This window comes from Homarus americanus, unplaced genomic scaffold, assembly GCF_018991925.1.
Source record: "Homarus americanus isolate GMGI-L3 unplaced genomic scaffold, GMGI_Hamer_2.0 scaffold25827, whole genome shotgun sequence".
Classification (NCBI taxonomy): Eukaryota; Metazoa; Arthropoda; class Malacostraca; order Decapoda; family Nephropidae; genus Homarus; species Homarus americanus.
The window spans coordinates 720,720-745,150 of record NW_024738300.1 but is presented as its reverse complement, the minus strand read 5'-3'; the positions used below and the strand labels follow the sequence as shown (position 1 = coordinate 745,150).

Below are 24,431 nucleotides of genomic sequence, written 5' to 3'. Positions count from 1 at the left end.
TTACTATCAAATTTAACCAAAATTTTTACCTCCCCATTCGGAGATGCTGCACAGATCCGTATTGATAGATGAAACGATATCAGCTTTAGACATAGATCAAGTTTGAGAGTTAAGGAAAAGGGGAAAATCAGAAGAAGAGTGAAGAGTAGACTCATCAGGGTAAGAACGGATAGAATTAGTATTAGTGGGAAGTAAATTATTGGTAAAAAGAAGGAAGAGAGTAGGTGAAAGAGCAGATCCCTGTGGGACAAAGCTTTTCGTAGAGAAAGAGCGAGATATCGATCCCTGGACAACCACTACATTGGATCGGTTCTCAAGGAAGCTAGAAATTAGAGAACAAAGTGGGGGAAGAGAGCCACGACGAAAGTTTCCCCATAATCCCTAAGAGAGGATGACCAAAGATGGGTGCAATAGGAGAGCAGATCACCAGTAGATCTCGCCTGGCAAAAACCATACTGGTGATCCGACAAAAGAAAATGGCGTTCAAGGTGACGAGGAAAGTGGGAGTTCAAGGTAGTTTCGAAAATCTTAGAGAGGGATGAAGTTATGGAAATGGGACGATAGTTAGAGGGATTAGAATGGTCACCCTTCTTCGGGATGGGGTGAACCAAGGCATGCTTCCAAGAAGAAGGAAAAGCTTAGGTTTTGAGGCAAAGGCGCAAGAGGCGAGCAAGCACAGGGGCCAGAACTTCAAAACACTCCTTCAGAACAGGGGGGGGGTGGTATTCCGCTCTGTCCACGTGCCAAACTCCCAGCCAAATTGGATAACTCACCAGCAACCCTACGAGTGGAGATTATAGGAAAGTGCATAGGTTCAGTAGGAGTAGGAGGGGTAGAGTTAGAATCGTCTAAGGTGGAGTTAAAGGAAAATAGGGTGCCAAAGAGATTGGCTTTATCAGGCCGGAAGAGAGGAGGAAAAGAGGGAGTGCAGAAGTTATTACAGAAGTTTTTGGTTAAGGATCAGAAGGATTTACTGAAAGAAGAGATAGTCAGGTCAGCGGTGTTTCTTTTTATAGAATTCCGCTTGGTTCTACGAAGAATAGCCTAACAACGATTACTAGAAGTAATGAAAGAGGAGTGGGTAATAGGAGAAGGAGATAGTTTCATAACTTGATACGCCCTATCTCTCTCTCCCTACATGCAAGAGAACAGGAGCGATCAAACCATAATTGTAAAATGAAAGATTTGGTAGAAGATGGGATAAATCGACTCATACCACCCTGTATAACCCCAACAATGCTGTCAGCACATACCGAGGCATCCCGAGTGGAAAAGCAACATTCATCCCCTTAAGAGGAAACCAGCGATGAAGTCTCTGTGTAATAATTTGACACCAAAATATGATGGTTCAAGGTTATCCTGAGATGCAGTTCGAGTACACAGGGAAGTAATGAAGTCTGACTCAAAAGCATAATAATTTTTGGTATACAGTACATACATACTCTCCGCTTAAATGTCACATTATCTCCACATTAATGAATTATGGTATACATTTGGGTAATTGTCACACCATCTCCCCTAAAATTAATTAATCAATATATTACACTGCCCTGCATAGTTTTTGAGGTTTGTGTATTATTAAGCTTTTCTGGGTGTATTTTGCATGCTGATCTCAAAAATGTTATCCATTTTGCTCAATCAGGTCAGAATTTTGTGCTATAGCATTTTAAGCGGAGATTCAGGTAAAATATTGGCATTTTTCGCTCAAAATGGGGTCCTCATATTCGTTCATTAAAAAAATCATCCGAGACATTGGCAAGCCTCACAGAAAAGATTTCGGTCAGTTTTAATGCCCTTACGATGCATTTAAATACACCCACGTGCTCGCCGGCCATTTAAATGTCCGCCATGACGCAAAGGAAAAGAGTATATGTCCGTGTTTTTTTACATATATTTTTTCACAATTAAATTTCTTTTTCATCTGGTGGTACATGGCATGTTTCCTCTGTCTGTGGGATAGTCGAGCAGACAAGCAGCACTACATGCAATGTGACTGGCCTGCAAGAAGTGGACTTACTCCAGGTTCTCTCCGCAGAACATTCTTCTTCCGCCACTGCACATGAAGCTCAGTCTGTTCAAAAACTTTGTAAAGGCACTGGACAAAAAAAGCCAGGCTTTCAATTTTCTGAAAGAAAAATTTCCAAAAGTCAGTGAGGCAAAGCTGAATGCAGGAATTTTTGATGGCCCTCAGATCAGAGAGCTTTTCAAAGATCACAAGTTTGATTGCAGCATGGATGTAAATGAGAAGAAAGCCTGGCATGCCTTTAAGTCTATTGTCTCCAATTTTCTTGGCAACTACAGAAGTCCAGAGTATGAACGAGTTGTTGAGGACCTACTTCTGAGCTACAAAGTTCTTGGTGTACGCATGTTCATCAAGATGCACTTCCTTAGCTCCCACTTGGACTACTTTCCAGAGAACTGTGGTGATGTAAGTGAGGAACAAGGAGAACGCTTCCATCAAGATATCCGTGTAATGGAGGAGCGGTACCAGGGTCGCTGGGATATCAACATGCTCGCTGACTACTGTTGGTGTCTGAAACGGGACGCCCCAGACACCAACCACCAAAGAAATTTTCTGCGACAGCCATTTATGCATGTCTAACTGTAAAGGCATCTATGTAGTTGACATATTTTGGTCCTATGTGTTGTGTTTACATTTCTTATGATATATTTTTGCATAAAAATTTTGACATCATATTTAAGAATTTCGATTTTTTCCTAATTCCCATAGCATAAAAATCTGACCTGATTGGGCAAAATGATTGGCATTTTTGGAATCAGCACGCAAAATACATGAAGAATCAGCTAAGAAACCCCGCACCTCATGAATTTTTTTCAAATGCAGCCCAGTGTTATTAGTGTGTATGTAACGAGTAACGATTTTTTTTAATTGTATTGGAGTAAAAGTATTAGAAAACCATACTTAAGTAAAGGTAAAAGTACTAAAAAACAATTAGTACTTTTCAAAAAGTAAATACCCAAAAAATGTTACTTGAGAACAGTACTCATGCAAATTTATTTAGTTACTTTACAACTCTGGGTAAGGTTAGGTTATGTGAGGTTAGGTTATGTAAGGTTAGGTTAGGTTAAGATACATTTCACTAATCTTGCTGGAACAAAAGAACATCTCTACTGATTGTAATAAATAAAAAACCTATGAAAAAAATGTGATGCTACTATTATGCAGGTTTACCACCCATATATATATATATATATATATATATATATATATATATATTAGTGTTGGATTGCTTTGGTCAGAGGTCAACTTTTGTTCTCCATTTTTACCCAATCATGAGTTTTTGGTACGGGTTGTACAATAACGAAAAAGGCCTTTAGTGCAGAAGCTTATGAGACCTTCATAGTCACCGTAAATTAAAAGGAAAGACAGCCATTTTACAACAAATGTGGACCGTCCAAAAGAGCAAAAAGACCAAACACAAAAGCAACGAAATATCAACATGACAAGACGAATGAACAAGCTTTTTGTTAAATAAAACAAAGCTTAGATTTGCTTTAGTTGCCTTATAGTGCCTTCGTAACGCTCCTTGTTCACGCACAGAGGTCCCGAGTTCAATTCCTGACGTGAAGGTATTGTTTATACAAGGTGGGAAGGGACAGACGAGCCAGGCTGGCGATACAGGATATACAGCCCTGGTATCTTGTTACAGTTGGTTTGCACTCAAGATATACAGTATATATATGGAGATCAGTGGTTTATTCTTTTGTACTGCTAAAGTATATAGTAAGGCTGAGGTTAGGGTTTAGTTTAATTAAGGCTGTGGTTGTTTGTATTTAAATTGTTCTTTTATTTGTGTTTATAATTCGTTCCTAATTTTATTATAATACCAAATTATGCAGCGTCTGATTCCTCCTCAATATGAGTTAATCGGAGGCTCATTAAGGACCTGGTAGATATAATGTTAGAGTCATTATAGTGTTTACCCTGGTTGTTGTTGTGACCACCAGTGGCAGGGGTTTGTTTCTTTATGCTTTCACGACCAAGCCTCACCTCTTATTTGAATAGTGACAAACTCTTGAATGAGAGGAGTATTGGTATAATATATATATATATATATATATATATATATATATATATATATATATATATATATATATATATATATATATATATATATATATTTATTTATTTATTTATTTATATATATATATATACACTAGCGGAATCGCCGCCCTCCAGGCAGTTCTTTCGCTAGGCCACGGTAGGACGCCACCTTCCGGGAGGCTCCACATTGTCTCACTGTAGTGCATTAAGGTAGACCACATTTTTGGTTTTGCCATTAGCAGCAAGTATGTACAGATTTTTGCCAGTTCCCACTCTGGAGCATCCAACATAGAAATGTCCATGAGAGAAGCAAGGAAACACCAGGTTTAGGCCAACCATCTTTAGGGACTGTCCCTGGCTTTGTAGATGGTCATGGCAAAGCTCACTTTAACCGGGAACTGAAGTCGCTTGAACTCAAATGGCAGGTCAGTGGTGATGAGAGGTATCCTTGGTATAAAAACGTCCTCTCCTTTAGCTTTTCCTGTCAGTATTGTAGCTTCCAGTACATGTGGCATCAGGTTCTTCACCACCAGTCTTGTGCCATTGCAGAGGATTGGTGGTTCAAGATTTCTTAAGAGCATTATAGGAGTTCCAATCTTGAGAGTGAGGTGGTGAGGAGGCATTCCAGCGGGCTCCAAAGAATTAAGGAATTCTGCAGGGTACTGGACTACTTGGTCCTGGTCGATTATTGTATCAACAGATTTAAATGAGGTCTCACTGCCTGGAAGCTGTCTGAGTAGAGTCATGTTGATTTCAGCCACTGTTTCATGCTTTAGTGCCAGAATTGCGCGTTCACGCAATCACTTGTGATCCTTGTAGTGGTGGATAATGTTTGGGTAGACCATGCTAGTGAGCTCAGTTGAGGATTTTACAACATTTCCACAATCTTGAGGAATGATTATTTGTCCTTCTGAATCAACAGAGAAAGTTCCATTCCCAATCTGTAGTAGAAGGTTTGCTGGAGTGCTTCGAGGAATGACAGGTAGGGTCTAGCGAAAGTCGCCAGCAATGACCATTGTAATGCCACCCATTAGCTGGTCATTTTCTCGTATGTCTTGCAAGGTCCTGTCCAATGCTTCAAACGCTAACTTGTGAGACATAGTGCATTCATCCCAGACTATGAGGCTGCATTTTTCTAAGAGTTTTGCCTTTGCCGATCCTTTTTTGATGTTGCACACTGGAGTCTCATTGTGAGCGAGGTTGAGAGGCAGTTTAAAAGTTGAGTGTGCAGTACGTTCTCCTTCTAGTAGTGTTGCAGCAATGACTGAGGATGCCACAGCAAGAGCAATTTTCCCCTGATGACGTACTTTGGCCAACAGAAGGTTGATCAGGAATGTTTTTTCTGTCCCGCCAGGTGCATCGAGAAAGATCATACCTACCTGTTCCGCTTGTATCGCTTGCAAGATCTGTTCATAAGCATTTGCTTGATGAGGCACCAAGTGAGGCTCATTTTCTTCAAGAAAATTCACCAGAACTTCAACTGAGTAGTCTGTCTCTCTGAGCAACTCCCTGTTTGCAACTACTGGTTCTTCTCGGTTTGGGGAAGGCAATCCAAAATCAGTCAGGTTTTCTACCGCATAGCTCCATCACTTTGTCTTCCAGCATGATCAGAGCCCTGTTGAACATGTTTTCCATGAACTCAATCTCTTGACCAGGATGTTCTCTTCTTGGTTGATGAAGCAGATCCTCTGAAAGACTTTCTTGGTGGTTTTTCCTGAGCTGGCTTGGGTTGGAAAGTCCACATGTAGCAATCATGATGACAAACAGGTTCCTCATTCTCATTGGCGATTGAGTAGCTGCTGCCTCTTCTAATGTGTCATTCCAGTGACCATCATCTTCCAGTAGGCCAAGGAGATTGCATGCTTCCTGATAGGTTCTGCAGAGTTGTCCATTCACTGTCTTCAGTGCTGCATATGATGTTGGGCCACGGATGTGGTGCAAAAGTAGTCTCAAACAATAGCATTCAAAGTTGTTGGGGTGAACCGTGTAGACACGTCCCAAAGCACTTTATCCCTGGATATCCTTCAACATCGGATCCTTGCGCTCTTCTCGGGAACTTTTTCATTGAAGCCTGGCATATGTAGAACTTGGGTACGTCAACATACAGGAGTTTTTGAGCAAACTCATCTTCCTGTGAAAGCTTGAAGAATGCAGTGAGGGTCGTATCAGCAGGATTTGCCATTTGATTTTGGAGGGACTCTTCTGTGAAGTATACTCTTTGTCCATTTTCCAGGTGAATAGCCAGATGAACTACTGTTGGACATTGTTCGTGTATGGGAAAATGAATAATTCTCCATAGGGCTTCATTGCTGCATATGTAACGGCCCTGCTGAAACTGTGTCACCTCATCATGATTTCCATCCTTTTCCAATGCAAAGATCGCTTGGTCAGAGCCTTTGTTGACGTATTTGCAGACATACTTGATGGACTTGACTGAATTGCAGAACTCCACATTGATGCACGCATTGAATGCTTTACTCAAAAGAGGATTGTAGGGGACCACCCATTTGTTGTCTACTATTATTTCACTGTCTGTTCCAGGTCGCAACTATAATGAAACAGAACACATAAGTAGAGATTAAGATATTATATATATATAAGGAGAAGTATAGAGAGTAGGAATGTAAAGATAGGAAACTTGGTAGCGGGGCCGGGGTGTTATTTACTCAGCGTCAATACGCTTATCTTATCTCGTATGTCAATACACATATATCGCTTCTTATAGGAACAACTTGTTAAACACCTCTTCGATACAACTATTTATTAATTCACTCAATGACATGGACACATTAATATCACCATTATTTCGGGGTACTAACACATTATGCTTTACGTTACTTGACACTGACTCTCGGACACACCTGAATGAATACACTTCCCACAGTAGGTAACTCACCCTAGGGCGTTCTGACAAGACTCACGTGTACCCTGACGTAGGCCCAGTGAGTGCTGGCTGGGCTGCCTCCTATGGGAGAGTCTGCTTAGCTGGCGATGCCGTGGTCTGGTCGGGAAGTCTCCCTCCCGACCTGGGGAGGGAACGTGCGTGACTCTCCATAGTGAACCGAGTGACGACCCGAACGGGAGAGAGATGACAGCAACCAGAATGAGAATCAGTATGACCAGAATAAGAATGGAATCCAGAATGATGATGGGCGGGACTGTAGGGCCTTTATATGGGGTCGGTCCAACCGGCCTCTGACCTCTAACCAAATATCACTAAACTGGTTAGATCGGGATAGCTGTGTGCAGGTGTGGTCCTGCCCAGGTGTCTTGGTTAGGTGAGGTTGTAGGTCAAGTCACCTGCTAACTCAAGTAATTAGCGGATGAGATCAGGTCCCTTGGGTCCTGACCCAAGGTGTGTCAACCCGGAATGTGGTGGTACCATGAGGTCTGTAGTGTACTTGCTGTTATATGTGACATAATTCTGGGCTGTAAGCTTCGGTCTGACAATCATTCATTACACAACGCTGCTGTAAAACTTCTATCGCATGGCGCTCTTCTCCTGTACTAAGGATAGCCGTCTTCTCCACTCTGAGTATCCGTTCTCAGGTCTTTTGGGAAGTTTTTGGTGCAACGTCCATCTTTCATGCATAGAGAGTGTCTGTTGAATGGTCCACATGGCCCATGAATCATTTTCTTCTTGATAATCTCATAGAGAACTGGATCTTCTTCTGGATCAGGAAACTCTGCTCGTATGCAGTTGTCAATCATGTTCGGTCGAAGTTTCTCTTTCAGCTGTGTCAAATGGTGTAGCTCTTATTGGCGACCTGGGGTGCAATGGTAAGAATGCTCGCCGCGCCAGCAAGCGGACCCGGGTTTGATACCAGAGAAAGGTAAACAAATAGACAGACAGACTTCTTTGTCTATATATATATATATATATATATATATATATATATATATATATATATATATATATATATATATATATATAGATCATCACTATATATAACACCATCCACCATCACTACATATAACATCATCCATCATCACTACATATAACACCATCCACCATCACTACATATAACACCATCCATCATCACTACATATAACACCATCCACCATCACTACATATAACACCATCCACCATCACTACATATAACACCATCCACCATCACTACATATAACACCATCCACCAGCACTACATATAACACCATCCATCATCACTACATATAACACCATCCACCATCACTACATATAACACCATCTACCATCACTACATATAACACCATCCACCATCACTACATATAACACCATCCATCATCACTACATATAACACCATCCACCATCACTACATGTAACACCATCCACCATCACTACATATAACACCATCCATCATCACTACATATAACACCATCCACCATCACTACATATAACACCATCTACCATCACTACATATAACACCATCCACCATCACTACATATAACACCATCCACCATCACTACATATAACACCATCCACCATCACTACATATAACACCATCGACCATCACTACATATAACGCCATCCACCATCACTACATGTAACACCATCCACCATCACTACATATAACACCATCCACCATCACTACATATAACACCACCCACCATCACTACATATAACAACATCCACCATCACTACATATAACACTATCCACCATCACTACATATAACACCATCCATCATCATTACATATAACACCATCCATCATCACTACATATAACACCATCCATCATCACTACAATATAACACCATCCACCATCACTACATATAACACCATCCACCATCACTACCTATAACACCATCCACAATCACTACATATAACACCATCCATCAACACTATGGATTGGTAAAGTAGTTTCCGAGATTCTCGTGCGGACACACACACAAACAAACACACAGACATGCCAGGTGACAAGGCTAATAGGAGAGGACAGCACGTGTCCACAATGTTCCGGTCATAAGGCAGTGACCCTTACTAATCTTCTTAATAAAAAAAAAATTACCATGCCATCTCTTACAAAGTTGCTAAGCTTGTTCCACTCATCCACTACCTTGTTTGTGAACCAGTTTCTTCCTATCTCCCTCCTAAACCTAAACTTATCCAACTTAAATCCGTTACTCCGAGTCCTATCCTGCTCGGATATTATAAGAACTTTATCTATATCCCCTTTATTGATTTCTTTCACCCACTTAAATACTTCTATCATATCTCCCCGCACTCTTCGTCTTTCTAGGGAATGCAAGTTTAGTTTCTTTAACCTATCCTGATGTGGAAGGTTTCTAAGTCCCGGAATCATTTTCGTCATTCTTCGCTGCATCGACTCTAGTGAATTGATATCCATTCTATAATAAGGGCACCAGAACTGAACCGCATAATCGAGGTGCGGCCTGACTAGCGCAAGATATAGTTGCAATAAGACCTCTGCACTCCTATTACTTCCACTTCTAGATATAGAACCCAATACTCTGTTTGCCTTATTTCGAACATTAACGCACTGTTTTCTAGGCCGTAGGTCCGGGCTTACAAGTACCCCTAGGTCTCTTTCACAAGTCGACTTCTCTAGGTTGATGTTATTAAGGCTGTATACATTGTCAGTATTTGTTCTTCCAATATTAAGTACGCTGCACTTGCTGGTGTTGAATTTCATTCGCCATTGGAATGCTTTGGTGAATCTTTCTGGACAATTTGGAACACAAGGATTAGACATAGATGCATACACAATGCCTTTACACATGTTCACTTCTTCATTTGTCAAATTACTGAATTTCTCCAAATTACCAAATGCTCTGGCTGGCTCTGGCCATCAAAACTTAAACCATAACCGAGGGCACACAAGGTATAATTGTCTAGTTGTTTACAGGAGAGATTCACAACACAGTTGTGATTGGCATCTTATCCTATGACCTGACTACGGACATCTGATGTGCTTAGAGATGGCATGGTCATTTTTTTTTCTATTTAGAAGACTAGTAAGCGTCACTGCTTTATGACCGGAGCATTGTGGACACCTGATGTCCCCTAGGGACTTGATCTCACTCTCCTCTACTGTATATATTAGCCGTGTCAAGTATTACTCCTTAGTCTGTACTCACCCCTGAAGATGTGAATTACACGAAAGCGCTTGGGAACTTCGTGTTTTCTTGTTTCCTTGTGGTTATCAGCATATACCTGGATCACGCGCACCTACAGTGATTTTCTTGCATATCGATCTGTAGTGATGATGGATGGTGTTATATGTAGTGATGATGGATGGTGTTATATGTAGTGATGATGGATGGTGTTATATGTAGTGATGATGGATGTTTGTTATATGTAGTGATGATGGATGCTGTTATATGTAGTGATGATGGATGGTGTTATATGTAGTGATGATGGGTGGTGTTATATGTAGTGATGATTAGACAATAAAATGATAACAGTTTAATGCTAAAAAAATATACTTTGCTGTACCGTTGTAGTGAAAAACATGTTGGAACTTACATACACCGTTAATGAACAATTGATGGAAGAAGAAGTTTTGGGGACTGAACAGTGAGACAATGTGGAGCCTCCCGGAGGGTGGCGTCCTACCATTGCCTAGCGAAAATGAGGCTTCGGCTGATGAAAAGGAATTTAAATTAAGAATTACTCTTTAAATGTATATTTCCAGTTACTTAAGTATTTTACTTGTGTAAATAAGACTTGACCATTATTACGGAACCTGCAAATACAAATCCTGTAGAACTCTTGCAGAAAATGTCCTTTATTCCTTAGGTCACTATCATCAAACTACCATCCAATCATTTTAATATTGTGGGAAAACATCTTGAAACCCGCAAGCTGATTAATGAATATGAGTGCGGCTTTACCAGAGGGTGTACTTGTCTGACTAATCAATCAATTATGAATATTTTCAAGAGTTGATGGACACGATTATGATGTGATATACATCGACTTTAGTAAATCTTTCCACGGGATCCCTTATGAAGGATTAATACGGAACGTGGAGTCACATGGCATTTGAAAGGCTATTCTAAACTGGATTAGCCTATGGATAACTAATAGGAAACAGAGTCAGCATATTTGATACAAAATTCGATTTGGGTAACGCTATGAGTGGCGTACCCCAAGGCTCAGTATTCGGACTGATACTATTTCTTATACAGTATATATTAACAGTAGATGGTAACAGTAGCATAAGTAAATTTGCTGACGACACAAAAGTAGAGGGAGTAATTAAATCTAATGAGGACTTAGAATAATTGCATGAAGACCTAAACAAACATTTAGTATGCACTGGTAAATTGCAGATGCAATTTAATGTGGAAAAATTGAATTTTTTTAGGTGAGGGGCGGAAACAGGGGAAAAAACTGTATGAGCTGAACAATATAGACAAAGAGACATCCGATTGCGAGAAGATTTAGGGATACTGATAAGTAATCACCTAAAATCAAGAGAGAAATGCACTTACGTACGAAAAAAGGCTAACAAAATACTAGGGTTTTTATCTAGGAGCATTACGTTAGTAACAGGAGAAGTGATGATATCGTCCCTGTGAAACCATACTTGAATTATGCGGTTCAGTGTTGGTCACCGTACAAAGGAATGGATATTGATTCACGAGAAAGCACTCAGCAAAAGACAACAAAGTTAATTCCGTGTATTAGGAAGCTTGAATATAGAGACATATTAAGATTTTTTTTTTATTTCCTTGAGAGACACAGAGTGAGGGACGAGATGATAAAGGGAGTTTCCTTCATTCATGTGTTCTAAGATAATCTCGTTTACCATCCTAGCCTCTCTTTCCTTCTAACTTTTCGTTGTTCTCATCTTTCTGTCTCATGTCAGACCCATTTAGTTCTCTGGAACTATATAAACGTATAACAACTTCAAGTGTACGTTGAAGTATTTTGGTACTAACTAGTAGGTGTACAGTATGTGACTAATTAGAAGAAGAAATATAGCTTTGATCTCATATAAAAGTATGTGATAGCATCAACGTAAGGTACTTCGTTTTCACTAACCTCCATATTTTTATATATTTCTTGAACATCAGGGTCAGAACTTCCGTTGAAGTAGAGGAAATTGGTTCCTATTAATTCATTGGAACCCCAGGACCAGTCGTCTCGGTCGAGGAGATCCTGGAAGGTGTTAATGGGCGGGTACTTGCTCTGGACGGAGAGGTGGGCGATGAGGGAGGAGCGGTAGGCTGTAGTGACGATCACACACACCAGGAGCCACCACCCCAACAGTACCTGCATCAGGAGCTACTGTATTATTGTTTGACATAAACATACAGTAAGGTTTAAAATGCCTTCACAATTACCATAACATGAGAGTATAGCCAGGTAAGTTGCAGGTGAACTCGCTACACGTCAACAGTAACCATGAGTTTTGAATAGCATGTTATTTTTAAACTAATCGATTTTAAATTGTACTACATTGATTAATTCCATTGTAGATTTATGTCGTATAAAGTTACTAAACATATGATTTAACCTATAAAGTTATCATATGAATTACCAAGGATATCTTAAGCTGATATCACTCCAAATATATGAAAAAAATATAGTTAATCCATTTTGTGGAAACTACCCAAATTAACACTGAGAACATGGGAATAATTGGCCTTTAAATCATTGCTTGGTGAAGAAACACAAAAATCACAGACAGGAAAATAATGTTATCTACATGAGATAGCGATGATATTTTTGGAACAAGTCACATTAGATACAGTTTTATTTCACACTTTACACTTTTTTTCATATGCCAGTGCAAGCACATGTATGGTAAGGTTTGTTCTTCGCAAGAGAAAAAATTAAATAAAAGTAAACTAATTATAAAAGCAAAGGTTAGTAGTCATGTTAAAAGTCTTAGGGACACGAGAGGTCATTTTATTGAATAATGTTATAAGATCGTAGTACAATAAAAAGAATTTTAGTAACTATTTAATTATCTTTAAATAGGTTATTCAAATGACAATTTAGTTTATCAGTTAACCAAATAAATAGGACCTAATTAACGTTATTTTTATTGCCCAATCCAATTAATGTTTTTTCTTCTATAACTCAGCCCTTTGTTCATATTAACATCGTCTTGTTCTTCTTTATGATAAAATTAGGGTAAATCTTAACATATGGTAACTAATATACTACATAGTTCCTACCCGGCCAGTGGTGTTGGTGGGCAGTGTAGGGATGGGCTCTAACAGCATTATTCCCCAGATGTGGATAACTGTGGTCACCAGGCTGACACCAAGCTTACCTGACGCCCACGACCATGCCATCTGCAGTAGCCAGAGGATGATGCCCAGGACTGATGTGCACACTGTGATCGACATCCAGACCTCACCTGAGGTGAAAAGAAATGTCATGTAAATGACATTAGAGTGTGATATTATTTTTTCCTTTTATTCACTTATCTACATCTCCAATCATGAATATAGTCAGAATTTAAGATTTAATATATTTTGCTCGTTTGAACTGATGAATCACACATGTGCCAAATCTTTCATTTGGTTAAGGTCATTCTTCAATATATTAATTTTCTACAAGCTCATTTATAAGTGTTATTTTCTTATATAACCACAATCAAATTATTTTGGAAAGATAATTTTTATAGGTGATATTTTTCATTAAAAAATACAAATTAAAAGACTAATAGTTAGCAGGTATGTGTTCCGTTATTATAATTCCTCACCAAGAATTAATTTGGGCGGCCGAATTATTAATATCTTAAAAACCCTCTTTTTCTAGACCAGAGTACCACATAGTTTAGTGCGACGGTCGCAGTAATGATCGCAGGTTTATGATATGTTCCAAGTAGCCTTACAGTTACTTAAATTTTCATCAACACAGATAACTTTGTTTTCCGTTCAGAAGTCACTTAATATTATTTTATGTTCACACATATGCTCGAGTCAATGTTACGTTCACCATAAAAGTATAAAACATCACAGGAAGTCATATAATTCATCTACCAATCAGAGTGACATAAAGCTCAACAACAGAAGCGGCAATAAACACCTCCAGAACAGACCAGCGATGGGAAATACAGGTCTTTACCTTTAAAGGGTCTGGTGAGCGACAGGTGCCGAGGTAGAGATGAGGGCTTAAGAGACAAAATAATATAAGGATCGTAATTGTAAACCCTTGAGTGGTCCATGACGCGGCTTCTTGACTCTGAGAGCGTCAGATCGAGGGAGAAGTCCGCCTTCTGGTGCTGCAAGTCGCCCACGATCCCTGTCCAGTTGCCGTCGTCTGCTGGAGTCCCCCACTTCTCATCCAGGGGCTGACGCAAGACGTACCTTGATGGGTCATGTAATGCAATTAGAAATAACAAAAAATAATAATTATATAACTATTCAAATTCTCTGTTACTCTTTCCTTGAACACCATTACAGTAGTAAATGTACATAATGAAATAAAACTAAAATAAATAGATATATACGCATACACACTTATACTTAATATATATATATATATATATATATATATATATATATATATATATATATATATATATATATATATATATATATATATATATATATATATATATATATATATATATATATATATATATATATATATATATATATGAGAAAATCGCCCTAAACGTTCCAAAATAACTGCTGATTGGAATAAACAATGAAAAAAAATCTAGTTTACAATTATTATAATACAAAATTATGCCTCGGCTTAACACTACCCCCTCCCTAATCCTTGTGTCGCCCCGACACAACTGTTCACGAAATACATAATAATACTGATCTTGGTAGGTCTCTTCTTCTTCCGCTGCTACCGCCGACGTACTAGAATGTCTTCAGAGTTCTTCCTTGGCGCGGCAACCTCCGTCACATCTTCAGATTGGTCCCCCTCTCCTGTCACGTCCAATTCTGCTGAGAGGGAACAGTGTTCCTCTTCCTGGTCCATGGTCGGGTTCTCTGGATCGTCCTGAGTTCTTCCAGGATCTCCAGTCTGGTCCTCGTCGGTGGTAGGTGGCTGCTCCTCAGAGTCTTCCCAGGTGTACTGCCCTGGCCCATGATACTGCCACAGACGATTGACGTAGACTACCTTCGGCTGAGACTTCTTTCCTTCCCTGATCCGGTAGGTCACATCTGAAAGGCCCTTCCCATGGATACTGCAGCTTCGGTGACTGGCCCTTCTTCCACTGAGGGTTATACCGCCAGACTTTACCACCGTCCTTGTAACAGACCTGGCTTGCTTTGACATCAAGGTTGCGCTTCATCACTTCACTCGAGAACTCAAGAGCTCCTCGAACTTGATGGTGGACCTCCGTCAACCTTTCTTGGAGGCTTTTGACGTAACTGGTGGTTTCTTCAGGAAGCTCTTCATCAGGTGATCTCCCTGTCAACAGGTCCACTGGCAGCCGCAGTTGGTGACCCAACATCAATTTTGCCAGTATGTATCCAGTTGACTATTGGGCAGCCTACCAATACACCATCAGCAGACCAGGCAGCTTTTGGTCCCATTCTGTCTGCCCCGCATCACACTACTTGGCCAGTTCTTGTCCCAAGGTCCAATTAAACTTCCCTACCAATCCGTCTGACTGTGGTCGATATAGAGTGGTCTTATTCCTTCTTTTGCCCAATAGGTTACACCACTCGTTGAACACAGCTGCCTCGGAGTTTCTGCCCTGGTCCTAGTGCAACTCGTGGGGCACACCAAACCGGCAGAAAAACTGGTCAACCATCACCTTGGCAACAGTTTTGGCTTCCTGATTAGAGATGGCATATGCTTTTGACCTTTTAGTGAAATAATCCATGGCCACACAGATGTACTTATTCCCATCTGCAGTGAGTGGCAGAGGACCCGCAATATCCACGGCTACCCTTTCAAATGGTGAGCTTGCAAGGCACACCTGCAGTGGGATGCGCGGGTGTTGCTTTGGTCCCTCCTTAGCGCAGCAGACATCGCATGAACGGCACCATTCTTCTACATCCTTACGCATGTCGACCCAGTGAAATCTTTGCCGCAGACGACTCAGGGTCCTCTTCACTCCTAGATGTTCACTGGCTGAATTGTTGTGTATCTTTTTCAGGATTTCTGACCTCATCTTCCGGGGAAGTACTGTCCTTTTGGATTCTTTAGGGTCATAAGCCTTTTCAGTGCTCTGCGTGGTCAGTCCGGATAGTGTAGCTAGATCCATACATGGAGGGATGAAAAAAAATCTAAACTCCTTACCACAGCCAAGAATTCCTTCCTGGTCGCACAATAATTTCTCTCTGGAGGGTTAAACTTTTTGCTATAATATGCCACTACGTACTATGCCCTGTGGTACAGGGACCCCGCCAAGGACGGGCGGGTCCTCACAGAGACTGCCTGACTACTCCGACTCGGACCAGGGGCCGGTCTCAGCAACATCTACAGTCCTTAAAAGGCCCAGGCCTTCGTCAGGAGAAGGGAACTTCCGTGCACCTACGGACGCTCCCCTTTCTTTTAAGACACCTGAGGACATCATCAGCCAGGGAGCATACAAGTGGGCCCAGGTCCCACCAGACATGTTTGTGAACTGGCACCAGGGAAGACTGGCAATTTTTATAAGTGTAAAGCAGGGGGTGTAGGTTATGTATATAAGCTACTGTGCCGAGTAGCAACCCTGTATATAAGCTACTGTGCCGAGTAGCAACCCTGTATATAAGCTACTGTGCCGAGTAGCATTTATATATATCATCACGTGGCAACACTGCACGTTATGTGGCAACATTGCCCCGAGGCTGCCATATGGCAAGGCAGCCTTAGTCTGACTGTGTGAGCCGTGCATGGCACACGCGAGTCACCACTTGTATTTCTCTCATCCATAATAAACGGACTTCAGTGTTACACAGTGTTTCCCTACCCATCACTGCATTCTTTGGGGGACACTAGTAACTTTCAGGGGGAGGACATAATTCTCTCTCCACGTTCTGACCTAGAGGTCCAACGACGGGCGGACGACTTAGGTTCGGAGTACTTCGAGTTCCGACAGCTCCGCATGTCGAGAGGAGAGATGGTCCCAGCCACGTCAGGAACGTCCCCGATCGTGGCCCTGGACCCCTTCGACTCTCTGGCCTCCTGTTTTGTGCTGTCCACGGCAGGTTCGTCCCGAATGGCAGCGCTGCATGGCGGTAGGAGGGGTGCCCGGGCGGCCGGCCAGGACCTCTTTCCATGGGAAAAGGTGAGCCTGAACCTCCAGTAGATCTGGACGGCGGTTGCTGCAAGAAACAGCTCTCACATTACCTCCCCCTCACCGGCCCCTGTAGTTTTATCCGCCCACGACGACTGAGTGACAGACGAGTTGAGGGAGTTCTTGTGGGCTCTGAAATTAATCCAGTCCTCTCTCTCTCTCTCATGGCAGGCCTCTCAAGTAGCTCAGACCACCCTGACCAAGGATGCCATAGAGAGGCAGAAGGCGGTCCTCGCCTTCTCCACTACGGCAGGACTGGGCCATCTTAGCGCCTGGTTGAAGGCACTTGCCGACATCCCCAACTCCCTCCACCCAGACTCCGCATCCGGCGTCTACGAGGCCCTTTCTACACTCGCTTCCGGACTCGCCTCGGCCTCGGTCTTCAACCATCTCAATCAGCTGGATAAGGCGGTAGGGACCCGGCTGAATCTCCGGCGGGAGGCCTTCAGACACCGGGATGCGGAAGTGTGGCAAGGCCTGTTGTGGTTGGCACCCTTTGCCCCGTCCCTGATCCCAGAGGAGGCCCTGAGGGAATTCTTGGCCGCGCAACCGACCTTCACCACGGTCGCTGCCTCCTCCAGTCGCCAGCCCAGACCAGGCACCCTAAGCCATCTGCTTCAAAATGGACAGCACAGCAGCCTTTTTTCTGTCTTAACAGACAGGGCACAGCCCGCTCAACCTAATTGCTGTCATTCTCGGAGCAGATCTTCAAGGAAGCACACCACCTGTCCTCTCGCCATGTCCCGGGAATCGAGAATGGCTGGGTTGACGCTCTCTCCTGCTTCAAGGGGACGTCATTAGAGTGGACACTACGCCAGAGTGTGTTTCACCCACTGATAGAGCAGTGTGGTCGTCCGGAAATGGACCTCTTTGCCTCTCAGACTTCCGAAGCTCCCAGTTTACATGAATCGGATGACACCGACACCAGAAGGGAGCCTAGACGCTTTCATGGAGGACTGGAACAGGTGGACCTACAATTACTTTTTTTTTTTACGGGGAATAGTCCACCCGGGCACAGGTCACTGACCCACATCAGGGCCTGGGGGGCGAAAATGTAATAATAATAATAATAATAATAATAATAATAATAATAATAATAATAATAATAATAATAATAATAATAATAATAATAATAATAATAATAATAATCAAGAAATACAAAAATGAAAAAAAAATCAATATTGAGAAATTATATAATGTATGTATGTTGCGCTGTCAATAGTAAGAGAAACAACTGAGACCCTGCAATTGTTAAATGAGGCAGAAAGTCAGATCAGAAACCTGGGACTTGGTCACAATTTGTGTGATGCCATATGGCAGCAGGGTCTACCATAAGACTATACATTATGCTTCCAATATCTTCCCAGGCGGTAGTACCTCCCTGTTTGGTAGCTGCCTACTACCTTGCTCCAAGTTCCTGCTGCGGGTCTGCCACAAGCTTTGCAGCTCCTAGGGAAAGGTCCTCTTCCTGGCCCCCTACTGACCGGCTCAACCATGGTTCTCAGAGCTCCTCGGCTGGTGTCCCATATGGGGAACGGGCCGGCTCAATCATGGTTCTCAGAGCTCCTCGGCTGGTGTCCCATATGGGGAACAGGCCGGCTCAACCATGGTTCTCAGAGCTCCTCAGCTGGTGTCCCATATGGGGAACGGGCTGGCTCAACCATGGTTCTCAGAGCTCCTCGGCTGGTGCCCCATATGGGGAACGGGCTACCAACCATGGTTCTCAGAGCTACTCGGCTGTTGTCCCATATGCGGAATGGGCCGGCTCAACCATGGTTCTCAGAGCTCCTCGGCTGGTGCCCCATATGGGGAACGGGCCGGCTCAACCATGGTTCTCAGAGCTACTCGGCTGTTGTCCCATATGGGGAACGGGCCGGCTCAACCATGGTTCTCAGAACTCCTCGGCTGATGTCCCATATGGGGAACGGGCTGGCTCAACCATGGTTCTCAGAACTCCTCGGCTGGTGTCCTATATGGGGAACAGGCTGGCTCAACCATGGTTCTCAGAGCTACTCGGCTGTTGTCCTATATGGGGAACCTGCCGGCTCAACCATGGTTCTCAGAGCTACTCGGCTGTTGTCCCATATGGTACCTGCTACAGAGATCACTTCACTTACACGCATGGAGTTTCTTCGTGCCTCCCTGGGCTGACTGTATTCGCCTAGAGTTGTGGAGAACATGTTGTGAAGACTAAGACCTTCCACTACTCGAAAATAAGAGTCCCGTTGGAAAGCCTTCCAGCAGTATCTCAAGGAGCAAGGATCCTCCACGCCCAGTGAAAGTGTAGTTCTAGAGTTCCTATCATCTTTAGCGCTCGAGTGAAGCAGGTCTATCCCGACCCTCTCCGTCCAGTTGGCTGCCCTCACCGACCCCCTGAATTACGGGTGCGGGTTGAAGGTTAACAACAGGTCGGTTACCCTGCTGAAGCTGGGCCTGTCCCACCAGTGACCACCTGCTAGACCAACCCGGACCTTCTGGTCCTTGAAGAAAGTCCTCTCTCTTCTGGGCTCGGTAAGTACTACTCCTTCAGTCCTGTGAACTATACTGACAACCTAGCCTGAGGACCACTGGCCTTATGTTGTCTGTTTTTCCTAAGTTCTTGTTACTATGAAGGTTTTACCAGGACATGGATTAATCTGATATCTGCCTCACCCCAGGATCCATTCACCATCCGACCGTCAAAAGACCGACTATTACAGAAGGCTCTCTTCCTCTTAGCGCTGGCCACGGGCTTCAGGTCTTCCCAGCTCAAGGCATTCACAATCTCCTTCGCCCAAGGAGATTCTGCAGTGTCCTTGGTACCTTGTCCCACTTCCCTGGCGAAAAATAAGCGGGAAAACCACAGGCTCCAGCCAGTAGCGGTTTACCAAAGGGCACTAGCGAGCTCAACTCACTAAAATAGGGGCTTTAAGGCTTGCTGAAAAGCCTATCATGGTGAGTGAGCGAAGCTAGTGCATGCACTTATCCAGCCCTTCCTTCGGCTCTACCCCCCTGCTATTCCTGATGTAGGTTTTGGAAAGTAATGACCACCTGAATCTAACTCTGGTACACCCTGCACGGCGCAGGCAGTGAGGAGCCCTTCTGCGCAGGTACTCATTCTCTCAAGTTTACAGTTTTCTTCAAACTAGTAGCAGCCTATACTGATATAGATGTGTTAATATTGGCCTTGTCACCTCCAAGGGTGATATCTTAAGGTCTAATATAGCAAAGTGCACTAGCTTTGCTCATTCACCAAAAATAGTCTTTTCGGCAAACTTCGAAGCCCCTATTTGCTTGTGTTTGTGCTGATTTCGTATTTTGAATGGCCCTTCCGCTGTGTTTGACATACTTTTACTTTTACTTTTATCCTCTTCGCCACTGATCGGCTTGTTAGCCGCTTGGGCGATCGGTCACGACTCTTTTCCTTTATATTCTTCACCAAAAGGTCGGCTCGCTAGCCGCCCGGGCGATCGGTCACGTGTCACGTGTTGGCATAGTTCCTGAATGTACCTGAACCCGCTCCACGAAAGAGCTCACAGTATGTCAAGAGTTTACAACCCTCACTCCGCTCACGGTTTTCCGGACTTCAATCTTGAGCTTGACCCCTTCGATCCGCTGGTGCCCCCTGAGATGCTTATAAACCTCAACTAGGTCCCCCCTTGCCCGTCTGTAGTATAAGCTAGGCAAGTTCAGGCGCTCCAATCTCGCAGGGTAGCTGAGATGCCGAAGTGCAGGCACCAGCTTGGTGGCCCTCCTTTGAACATTTTCAACCAACTGACAGTCCCTAGCATATCTCGGGGACCAGATGGGGTGACAGTACTCCAGATATCCATCCCCAGTGTGCATGACGATCTACAGTATCTGTGGTATAGTTAGGATACGATACAGTATGTCAGATTACGCTGGATTCAAGTTATTCATGCTGGTGCATTTTTCATAGTGATTAACTAACTCAAAGAAAATTTATTTTGGCGCCTCTAGGAAATAAAACTGTTATATGTCTGAATAACCATATTTTTTCATGTTAATTACCTTTTTTTGTAATACAGTATTAAGGAACTGGGGCACGCGTTAAACAGTTACTTAAAAAGCAAAATAGAATATAACTTTCTTCTTACCTCAAAAATATCCCCTCAAATTTTGAGGATTTGCTATTTTCGTTTTATTATTGTGATGATTTTTGTTCGTCCTTAAGACGATTTCTTATAGATAAAATGAAACAACCAAACCTATCAAACTTAGCTATATCCTAATGAAAGTTCATTATTTTCGTTTAGGTCAAGTTCAGACTAGGTAGAATTTGTTACGTAAAAAGGTCACTGCGAACTGTCCAGTCGCTCGATGTGAACGGTTTGTCAGCAGCAGAGGCGTTTTTGGGTGGAAGGAACAGATTCATATGTAACGAAAACTATGGAAATACATTACAAAAACTGTAAATTCTCATAAATTGGGAGGATATTCTTGAGCTAAGAGAGAAACTCTTTAATACAAAAACTTCGAAAGTTGCTCATAACCCGTCCCCCTGTCTCAGGGTACATAGCTTTTTGGGTGGCCTGTGGAAGTGTGTTGAAAAAAAAGAACCTACGTAAAGTTAAGACTACTGGCGATGGTGTGGAGCATACGAGTGTTGAGGGAGTCTCGAGGAGCCACCGGGGTGCCCGGCTCTTTGTCCAACTCTATGTCTATGAATGGTAGGTATTGATTCACCACCAGCTGGAATGTGTGGCCCAGGAAGTTGCCCAGATGCTCTGGAAATGCATGTGTGTATAAGTATGTGTACACCGCTATGTCTCTTGATTTTTGTTAAACAGTATTACATAAAAGTTTTCTTATCATAAATTAATTTACACTTGTTATTAAAATAATATAACTCGAGGTACAAAATGAAATGACTGTCCTCTTTGTGCTTATGAACAGGACCTTGAACATAAAACTTGCTGACACACAAAAAAAAAAAAAAGTTTGGCATTGGTGAAAATGTACATTGTTGTATAGCCGACGCACCTGGGAAGAGGTTTACACTAAGCTGGAGTCCATAGGTCAAGTTCCCCCGGTGGAGGAGTTGGACCTGAGCATCACCTTTCTTACAGTACAAACATCGCCCGTACAGCCACACTTGTTCACTCTTACTTCCTGTATAAATTAAAACAACTATTTTCTAAAAGGTTCTGAATAATGTACTCATGGCTGAAATATTGTATACTGAAGATGATAACGAGCATAGAAAGTAATTATAAGTTCATGGCTTTACAATCGTTTTCTTCGGCTAAGTATAATTACTTTATATGGATATCAGCTTATAAATCTATCGTAGCTAAGAAACTTTACAGTGCGTGCAAATGGATAATATTATAATAAATATGAAAACATGAAAATCCAATTTGGGCATAGTGCCTGTTGTTATCAAGCCAGTCTAAATGACCGAGGGTATTTCCCGAGTTGCAACAAACTACCTGACAAGCTAGAGTGCCACAGCGTATGTTAGCTCACATCAGGGATTGGTGAACTGTGGGTTTCTGAGTGGTCATGTCTCACCTTTTCCGGGCTCAGACTCGAAATTGCCTAGCAATCGTATTCGAGTTTGTTTTACAAGAAGACAGCAATGAAGTTATCCCATTTTGTATACATTGAACTTTGCAAGTTACGAAGAAATCTACTGAAAATACGCATTTTAATTTACAGGATAAAGATTAATTTATTCTAAGAGGACTTGTCGTTCCATGAATGAAGATGGAACAATACACAAACGCTGCGTTGTGTGTTTTGCCTAACTTCTTACCTCTAATGATATTTTTCTTCCTCGATCTCATGTTGAGCGATGGTCCCTGGCCTCTGTGGAGGGGGAGGTCATGGAGGGCGAGGTAAAGGGTGTGAATAGTGTTACGAAGACTGTGGTGAAGGAGGACGGTCTCCACTCCATCCCTCTCACCCACCACCACCACAGGAATCTCTGGTCGTCGCCACACTTCACACCACTCCAGGAACCTGCGTCAAAATTCATAAATTGAAATTACTGGACAAGAATCATACACTCACGCATAGGTCAACTCTAGTCCACTTCTTTCCTCAGGATTTAATTTACTTTCAACAAATTTATAAGCTAAGATGGGACCAACTGTTAGATACATGTTATGACAATGGTCAAGTCATTAACATGCAGTGAGATATTATAAGAACAAACACACATATATGATACACTTACAACCTTTTCATACGCATGACCTCCCAATCAAAATATACAAGGAGTTTGCAGTCGAACTTGCCACCCCTCTCTGTTCTATTATTAATGCATCCCTCAGACAAAGCAAATGCCCTAATGAATGGAAAACCGCATTTGTCACCCCTATCCCCAAGGTCACCAACCCACAGTCCCCTAACGACCTCAGGCCAGTTGGCATTACCCCAATACCCAGTCTACTTTGTGAGGACTTTGTTTTTGAGTGGGCATTTGCCAGTATCTATCAGTCAATTGATCCACAGCAATTTGGCAATATGAGGACCTCCTCTACATCACACTGCTTGGTGACCTTTCTGGACTTTCTGCATAAAAACTTGCAGAAACGTAAGACATCACTGGCCGTTGCCCTTGTGGACTTCAGGAAGGCCTTTGACCTTGTTGATCACTGCACTGTTATCAACAAGGCTATTGCACTAGGGCTGCCCACCAACCTAGTCTCATGGCTCACTGATTTCTTGAGTGGACGTCGCCAGGCAGTGAGGTATCAGGGCTTGGTCTCCACATTCCAACACCTCACCTGTGGTGTTCCCCAGGGTACCAAGATGGGACCACTGTGCTTCCTCATCCTGATCAACGAAGCTCTATCGGACACTCCTCACAGGTGGAAGTACGTGGATGACTGCACTGTAGGGGTTTCAGTGGACAACACCGCACCAGACTACTCATCGCTACAACGCACCCTGGACAGGCTACAGGCATGGACTACAGAGAATAAGGTCACCATCAACCACACCAAAACCGTAGTTATGCACATCAATACCGCTACCACTCCAGTGCAAGCCCCAGCAGTCACAATGGGTGCCCATCCTCTCCAGCTGGTTACTGAGTTGACTCAGGCCCATGTAAATAACACAGTCAAGGCAGCCTCGTGCCGTCTCTACATGCTACGACGACTTGGGTCTTGGGACACCCACGCCAGAGCTGAGGACCATCTACAACGCCTATTCTCCTAAACTTATATGCGTCACCAGCCTGGTCGTCTTCTCCTCATCCACCC

At 42.8% G+C, this 24,431-nt stretch overlaps 1 protein-coding gene across 1 annotated transcript in view; it reads right to left on the bottom strand.

The window, feature by feature from the left end:
• The window catches only part of LOC121873771, a 39,090-nt gene that overhangs the window by 9,840 nt on the left and 4,819 nt on the right, over positions 1-24,431 (bottom strand). Inside the window, exons 4-9 of the mRNA XM_042377471.1 lie at positions 22,976-23,181; positions 22,201-22,329; positions 21,782-21,944; positions 14,094-14,335; positions 13,196-13,380; positions 12,054-12,284 (exon numbers count right to left, since the gene is read on the bottom strand). Of these exons, the coding sequence (XP_042233405.1) occupies positions 12,054-12,284; positions 13,196-13,380; positions 14,094-14,335; positions 21,782-21,944; positions 22,201-22,329; positions 22,976-23,181 (1,156 nt within the window). The remainder of the gene's footprint in view (positions 1-12,053; positions 12,285-13,195; positions 13,381-14,093; positions 14,336-21,781; positions 21,945-22,200; positions 22,330-22,975; positions 23,182-24,431) is intronic.